Source organism: Aulonocara sp. 'chitande type north' Nkhata Bay, linkage group LG18 (assembly GCF_057382095.1).
Source record: "Aulonocara sp. 'chitande type north' Nkhata Bay isolate Kocher_YH1m ecotype deep benthic linkage group LG18, A_spYH_male_GT1.1, whole genome shotgun sequence".
NCBI classification, from domain to species: domain Eukaryota; kingdom Metazoa; phylum Chordata; class Actinopteri; order Cichliformes; family Cichlidae; genus Aulonocara; species Aulonocara sp. 'chitande type north' Nkhata Bay.
The window spans coordinates 19360046-19367857 of record NC_141361.1 but is presented as its reverse complement, the minus strand read 5'-3'; the positions used below and the strand labels follow the sequence as shown (position 1 = coordinate 19367857).

Genomic DNA, 7812 nt, shown 5'->3' with positions numbered 1-7812 from the left:
AAAACTTCTGAACCATGATCATGCTGAGATTTAATCATCCCCCCCCCCCCCCTTAAGGCAAGTTCAGTCAAAGAGGTCTAAAGCAATTTAAGAAGAGACAACGACACCCAGGAGTAAAAGGATTTAGGTTTTCTTCACAGGTATTTATTTAGTTTATCATGTAAGAAAATAAGACAAAGAAATGTTCCACTCCTCACATTTTCTTTCAATGGCACACAAGGTGAAGGTGTTAAGCTTTTTTGGCAGAAAGAGTATAAAGCAAAGAAAACAGAAAAAAGCGTGAAACCAAAGAGTGCAGTATGACTTTCATGTTCAAGACTTTTAAATCCATTGAGCATCCGATAATGACACCATTAAACGAGGGAAACTAGCGTGACTCTTACAGAACTTAAATCTTTACTGTATGTTTAAACATATTGTTAGCAGAGGCTTCATTTGCATAGCTTAAAGTTGTGTTAGTGAAAACAAAACTGCTTTTACATGAGCTACATGTTCTATCCATCAATGTGTTGCTACCTCAAGGTAAAAAAAAGAAAAACCTTCTTAAAGCAATAAATGTACATTTACGGAAAGCTCTCAAGTGCGGGACAGTACGCCTTTAACCAATATCAAATGAGAACATCATCAAACATGAGTCATCCATTCTCAATTTCATGTCTTGGATTTCAGTAAGGCTTCTTTTGTCATAGAAACACTAGAAATTGACCAAACACACACACATACACACAAACCCAAACCCCTCCCCCCCCCCAAACAGTTGGCATTTCACACCAAATAAGTCACCAAAAAAAAAAAAAAAAAAAAAAAAAAAATAATCACCCGGTAAACCAATCATCCACTAACGTATGAAGTCACATTGTTCTGCGGACGGGTCCACTCTCTCATAGCGTTCGCTTCATCAGTAGTCACGTCTTAAGGCTGTAGAATGGGCCGCATGCTGCTCTCCAGCTTTTATAAACTAACACTAAGATCAAAAGAGCAGCGACATCAAAATAAACCACAAATAAATGTGCTGCGATCTCAAGAAATTGTCTTAACACATTTTGGCATTCAAATATTGGTGTATTTAAAAAATAATGTTCCTATGTTCTGATTTGTATCGCTTTGTTATAAAGTACATTCTCTCCGACTGGACCAAAGGAAGACTTGCGAGAGTCAACATTGTATTTTCTTCTTCCTTTTGCATTCAAAACAATAAGAAAGTCAGATGGTAACTAAGACTTGACAGAAATCAGAAGGGAATCTATATTTTGTAATCTAGAGAGTTTTGAAGTCCCAGCAGTGCACGACAGCGTCAGTGCATGTAAAAAACAAAAAAACAACAACAACAACAACAACAACAACAACAAAAAGAGCATCGTAGAGATGAGGGCTAACACTTCCACTCTTGTTCCTCCAAAAGTTTGGCCATTATATAAGATGACTCACCAGCGCCCTCACTAGATGTACAGAGACACAACCCGAACCAGCGAGTCCCGCCCATCTCTGAGTTACACCAACCTGACAGATTATGCATCTTCACTGGGGATGGCTGAGAATGTGCACTGACACAAAAAACTGCAAGTAAAAAATGATACGCTTCATGCTTCCTTTAGCAACTTATTAGTGTTTTTTTTTTTTTTTAAATTAAACTGACAAGTGCATGAGTGAAACTTAAATTTATGTGCTGGTTTATTTGTTTGTGTATCCCCTCCCACTCTAATCTTACGACTTCATGGCTTCAACCCATAGTACCTGCTTTACTTTCTTCACTTAGCTGGAATGACGAGGAAAACGTTTTTGCTGTCTTTATTCCCGAGACAAAAACTTCGAATGGCTTTACTCTTTCCGGAGGTGGTCGGCTCAGTCACAGCAAACACACTTGCACATCCCACGGTTTTCAGCGACAACGCTGCACGTAACGTTTTGGAATAGTATCACTATTATTAATAATAATGATAATATGTGGAGATTATTTTATGAAATATAGATTTAAAAAAATTAAAGACAAACATAAGCTCTCTCCTGCCCTTTGATATCATGGAAGAGTACTGTCGTATAATGTATGACCTCAGTTCACACACAAACACAAACAAAAATATCCCGCAGCATAAACAAAACACTGTGGGTCACGACCGCTTTTAAACACAGAGGTTATTCAGTCAAAAAAGAGGGAGAGAGAGGAAAAAAAAGGGAAGGATCTTTGCCGGCAAAGACCTGAAGTATGGAAAAGGTGGGAAAGAAAGGGCTTATATAGTGAAAACTGTAAAAACTCTCTAAAAGATGGAAATCTCTGATACATGCGGCACAACATGACGAAAAAGAGAGTAACAACTATTCTGTTTTCGCTATAGCCTCTGGTGGGGAAAAAAAATAAAAAATTCAGGCCATATTTGGCACAACCGGTTAGACGGGCTGTTGCTTTTCTTCTCTGTGGGAACCAAAAAAAAAAAAAAAAACTGAAGAAGGGAAGCCTAGATACTGGAAATCAGGATGTGGGATTTTTAGTCACCCCTCTTTCCTCTAAAGTAAGGCTGCTTCCAAAAGAAGCAGGTGGACACATTAAACTGAAGTCACCAGGGGAAAAAAATACATCTAAATGGCTATCAAGTCTGTGGAGTAGACACGTAAACATCTGCCACTTTCTTCCATTCCATCTGCTAAAGTTGACATCAGAAATGCTGACATGGCCTTTTGTTTTTTAACCCCACCCCCACCTACGGTTGTGCACTTGTACAGCTGGAGGAAGGGACTGGCTGGGAGGGCAGTGGGTAGAGGGTTGGGGGCATCGGGGTGAGGTGAAGGTAAGGCTGCTGTTACTCCCTCTTATTGGCCGCTTTTGACTGCTCCCTTTGAATCATGCAGCGGCGCACGATGCTGTCAAAGCTCCCCAGGTAAAAAAGTGCGATGGTCCGAAACAATCCCATGGTGACGATCTGTGCGGGAATTTCAAAATAAAAGGTTAGGCTTAAATTTGCAGATCTGCTGAGGAGCAATTTCCTGCAATTTCCTATCATGTACAGGGCTGTACCTGCTGGAGACCCTCTGTGATGGAGGTGACGGGTGACATTCCACAGGTGAGCGCTGATAGCATGTAACCATCTGGACCAACAGAGCTGTTGAAGTTCCCCTGCTGTGAGATGAACGAAAAACAAGCAGATACATTTGCCAAAGGAAAAACAAACAAAATACAGAGCACACATCTCATTTTTAAACTGGGCGCTGAATGTGATCCGAGCTTCTTACCACTGCGTCCCGGACAATGATTTTGGCCACTTGGTCTGGTTGACAAACTCCAGAGGTTTCAGAGATTAACTTGGTCTCCAGAGGCTGGGAGAGGAAAGCGGAGAAAGAGAGAGAGGGGTGGGGGTAAGACCGCAAGCATTTAAGCAGCAGTCTAAAATGTGAAAATAAAGGGAAAACACCTCCAAGAAAATTTACATAAAGAAACAGGAAGTAAGAAAAGTAAGTATTTCTCTGTACTGTTGCATACCTTTGTCTTGTTCTCCTCAGCCAGTCCTGGAGTGTCAGTGTCAGGGGGGTATGCCACAGTCACGTAGATATTGTAGGGCTTTATCTGCAGAAGGAAAACAGAGCAATAACTGCCTTAGCAATTCCACTACTGAGACCATGACAACTAACTACATACGTTAACATTTCAACAGCTCTTTGACAAGCAATAAAAGTTAGCCTGAATGCTACCTATATGTAGAAAAAGTATAATCATTACAGCACTGACTCTAGTGAAATGTCCCTTATCATCATCTTCACTCAAGCTGCAGACACACTGCAAGTGTGTGAATGTGTGTGTGAATGGGTGGATGACTGGTTGTGTAAAGCGCTTTGGGGTCCTTAGGGACTAGTAAAAGCGCTATACAAATACAGGCTTGTTGCATATGAAGGCTGGGTGCTTGTGGACACTCCAGGCTCTGGCTGCTTAGATGAACCTCTAATGCATTTACTCTCAGATCAAATGTCATTCTCTTTGGTAGTTACTTCAGTTGAAGGAAATTGAGAAAAGTTTATCTTCAGTCCTGCCTACTTCTGGTCGTGCAATGTCATTCATATTCTATGCTAAGGAATGCTAAGAATTGCTTCAAGCGTGTTTGTAGGCAATTTTTGCAAAACACATACCTCCATCTGCAGCGACTCTGCAAGGCCTCGCAGGGCAAACTTAGATGGGGAGTAGGCAGTGTAACCAAACAGACCAATCTGGCCCGCCTGGGAGGAAACGAACATGATGCGGCCCATTCTTCGCTCCTTCATGGTGGTTATGACAGCTCGTGTTGGGTAAACGCTGCCCAGGTAGTTCACTTCCATCAATTTCTGGAAACGAAGGCTACATTAATACTACATTAAACTATAACCAGTGTCCATGGTACATTACATAATTGTAGGCAGCTTCAGTCACTTTAAAACCTGAGCAGTTCAAAGTCTCTTGATTCACAGCAGGCCAAAGGCCATAAATTTAGCCACTTCTTCAGAAATTCTGACAGTAATGTGATTTCTTACCAAGTCACAAATCAAACCTTTTCTAATAAGAACATAATGTATGACACTCATTTCAAAAGACCCAATTCCTGCTTTGGTGCACATGTATTATGTCGACAGCCAATAATTTTAAGTAATTTTAAAGAAATTAATGCTCTCGATCAAACCTATTAAATTCGCGGCAGGTTTTTCCATTCATATAAGAAGGAATTGTGAAGCTTCCCAAAGAATATAATGGCCTTCCCCCTCAGGTTATAAAAATCTATTTAATCATTTATTTATGGAGGATTTAATTTGCTCATTCATAAAATACATTTATGATTAGCAAATGCCCAGAAGTAATGGAAAAATACACTGAACAGTCCACATGTGTTTCACCTAACCAAAAGCCTATTATAATCAAGGAAAAACCGATTCTCATGTGTGATTCAATTTGGAAAAAACAAAACAAAACAAAAAACACACCCCTGCAACACAGCTTTATTATTCTGATCTTTCACCCGGTTGTAATTATCAGCAATGAATAACTGTATACTTCTAAACAGTTTTTAGCACTACTATGAGAAGCTTAAAGTCCTTGGAACTTAAAGAATCCAATGACTGCAGGTACTTACTTTAAAACGATCTACCTCCACTTCCTCAAACTTTCCAGAAACTGAAGTTCCAGCGCAGTTCACAAGCATATCAACGGGACCTAGCTTTTCTTGAGCCTGCACGACAGGAAAAAGTCACTGCTGTACTTCTTAATTATTAAAGCTATGTTCCATTAGAGGGTAACACTACCTGTTTTATCACGTTTTCCACTTGACTGTAATCACTGGAAACATCAACTGAGATGCAGAGCACCACCTAAATAAGGAAACCAAGATTTTAATAATGCAAAATGCAATCACTTTTCACAGCCTACATATGCGGCGTTTTTAATGATTTATCTTTACTTTAATCATTTCTCTAAGCCTACACATCTGGAAAATGTGTGCAGGAAAGATTATGCATGTAGAATATACTTTTAATGAGTTCTTTAATAAAAGGCATCTTTTATTGAAATACATACTGAACCCATACCTGCTTGTCATTGATGGCAAATTTCTCCACTTCCTTCTTTGCCTGAAGCAACTTCTCCTACAGGAAAAAAAAAATGCATGTTTACTGTTATACACACAAAAGCTTGCAAATATCATTATGAATGTCATGAACTCCACAACTAAATGAAAACATGTAATAATGCGGGTCAACTCACGTGCACTTTTGCACGTGAGTGACATGGAACAAGTTCACCTTTAGAGTTTGACTGTGTGACATCAGATGCGCTCAGACAACAAACAGCCTGTTGACGAGGCTACACTCCAAGGTAGGATCTGCTAAATGTTTGTGCTTACCTCGTCTCGCGCCACCAAAGTGATGAACGCTCCTTGCTTATAGCACTCAATAGCAATGCATTTCCCAATCCCACTGGAGCCTCCTGTCACCTAAATCAAAGTTCAAACAAAAGGGTAAATGATAATGCAACTCAGACTGGGGCACAGGTTAACCTGGAAATGTTAATTATGTTTCTCAAAAGGTAATGCAGCTTTAATAAAGTTAATCGTTTAAAAAGTCATTTTTCCTACTGTTTTAGCATTATTGCATAATAAAATTATCCTAACCCCACAATGTTGTCTCTGAGAGTTTACTAGGTACATCAAGGTAAAGCAAACAATATTTACCTTTAGTGGCCTGCCTGCGAAGTTTATCATTAACCAAGCTGAATTACCTGAAGTTAGTGGTTACTGCACTGGTTTTATTTCAGTGGATTATACTTTATCCAAGTATAAAATAGGTTGTGAAGTAAGATTGAAGCATTAATTAAAGCAATATTCCTTAGCTCATATGTGGGCGTGTCACGACAGACACCTGACTTTCGCAATAAACTCAGCTACTATTAAAATAAACGATGAAAAAGAAAAAAGAAAGTTACGACTTCTTGTTGTCCTTAGGCTAAGTGCGAATACGCCACCTAACGTAAATATAAAGCTATGGCTAACCTTAAACTCAGCTAGGCTAACTTAAAACTGCAGTTATGAGTAGCCGTTAGCGACCGTTACCAGCCAGCTAAACCGTAACACTTACCACGACGTGGGCCCCGTTCAATTTCAGAGGCTTGGGACTAATGAGGGGCGATATCATATATAACAGCAACACAAAAGCAACGATGAAGGCAGCGACAACAAGCAGCATGATGAACGGAAGAAGGAGCCACCAGGAATTGATAAAAAGCCAATCTGTTATCGCTGAGCTGAACCCTTCTTCAGAGGACATGGGTGAAATCTGGCAATCGTTAGCTTGTTTGCTAACTAGCAGGCCAGCTTCTGGGGGTCCGATAAGAGAGCTACGAGGTAGGCGGCGGTGCTGAAAGAGGGGGGCGGCGAAATGCAAACCCCGGAGGAGTTTTTTTTTTTTTCCCCCAGAGCTCGGTAGCAGGTCACAGACGTGTAACAACCAGGTTAGAGTGCAGCGGTGAATCTCGGCTCCCCCGTGACAAAGCGCAGTCTACATGAACCAAAACAAATCGAAGTGTTAGCGGACGCCGAACTGTGCTACGTGGTACTTGTAGTTCTAAAGCATGCACTTGCTCTCTGGAACCTGCAACGTTGGCTCATCGGGCTTGAACAGCAATTCCCATAATGCAACGCACCACCACTTTTATTCGTAGTATCCGTTTGAGCAATAGCTACACACCCAAATGAACTTGCAGTTTTTTTGACACACGCAGCTTTACATTCATCAGGTAGGCTGACTCTGTGACTTTTTTAAAACTACATTTCTACCTTAAATTACTGGCAACAGCACAGTTGATTCATTACAGGGAAAAAGTAAACAGCTTCTCTTTGTTGCTTTACCTTTTATTTACACTGTGGAAATGAAAAACAGAAAATCATATGCACTGATAACCTCTTCACAAAGAAAAGGCTTGAGAGTTGGCTATATATATATTTATACATTTACAGTAAAATGAAGATATTCCCCATCAAAAGACAGTTTGCAGGGAAACAGACTAAGGTTGTATATTGTCTCTAAAAGAACTTACACGAAATGTACAAGTAATATACATTTCTTAGTTGTAGTGACAATTCACTTGATACATTAGCAGTAGGACTAAGAAATTTAGAAATAAACCAATAGAAATAACCATTCAGTTGGAACAAAAAAAGGCCCTTGCAACTTTTGTAGAAGGCACACGGTGCACACTGCCATTTATGACTATTTAAAGTTCATGGTTGGAAATGCATTCTATGTTGTCAAGTACACAAGATTTCTCCATCTGAGCCATCAGTGTGAGGCTTCAACATTTCACGTGGCTTA

The 7812-nt window shown here is 40.1% G+C and overlaps 1 protein-coding gene across 2 annotated transcripts; it reads right to left on the bottom strand.

The window, feature by feature from the left end:
- Window positions 1–2115: 2115 nt before the first annotated feature.
- Window positions 2116–7093, bottom strand: kdsr (3-ketodihydrosphingosine reductase). 2 transcript variants are annotated; one of them, XM_086273572.1, is made up of 10 exons: window positions 6580–7093; window positions 5850–5939; window positions 5536–5592; window positions 5254–5319; window positions 5085–5180; window positions 4114–4305; window positions 3473–3556; window positions 3226–3309; window positions 3011–3112; window positions 2116–2915 (listed from the first exon to the last, which is right to left on the bottom strand). In XM_086273572.1, exons 1-10 carry the CDS (start codon window positions 6766–6768, stop codon window positions 2796–2798), a joined length of 1080 nt encoding a protein of 359 aa, XP_086129698.1. In that variant the 5' UTR covers window positions 6769–7093; the 3' UTR covers window positions 2116–2795. The 2 variants fall into 2 exon arrangements, with proteins under 2 accessions (XP_086129698.1, XP_086129699.1); XM_086273573.1 differs by lacking the exon at window positions 6580–7093 and adding an exon at window positions 6177–6551.
- Window positions 7094–7812: the final 719 nt, after the last annotated feature.

Coding starts and splice junctions, on each gene's coding strand:
- kdsr (XM_086273572.1), bottom strand. CDS start 6,768: ATGTCCTCTGAAGAAGGGTTCAGCTCAGCGATAACAGATTGGCTTTTT. Junction 5,940..6,579: donor TGAACGGGGCCCACGTCGTG/GTAAGTGTTACG, acceptor ACTTTGATTTAG/GTGACAGGAGGCTCCAGTGG. Junction 3,113..3,225: donor TCATTGTCCGGGACGCAGTG/GTAAGAAGCTCG, acceptor TTCATCTCACAG/CAGGGGAACTTCAACAGCTC.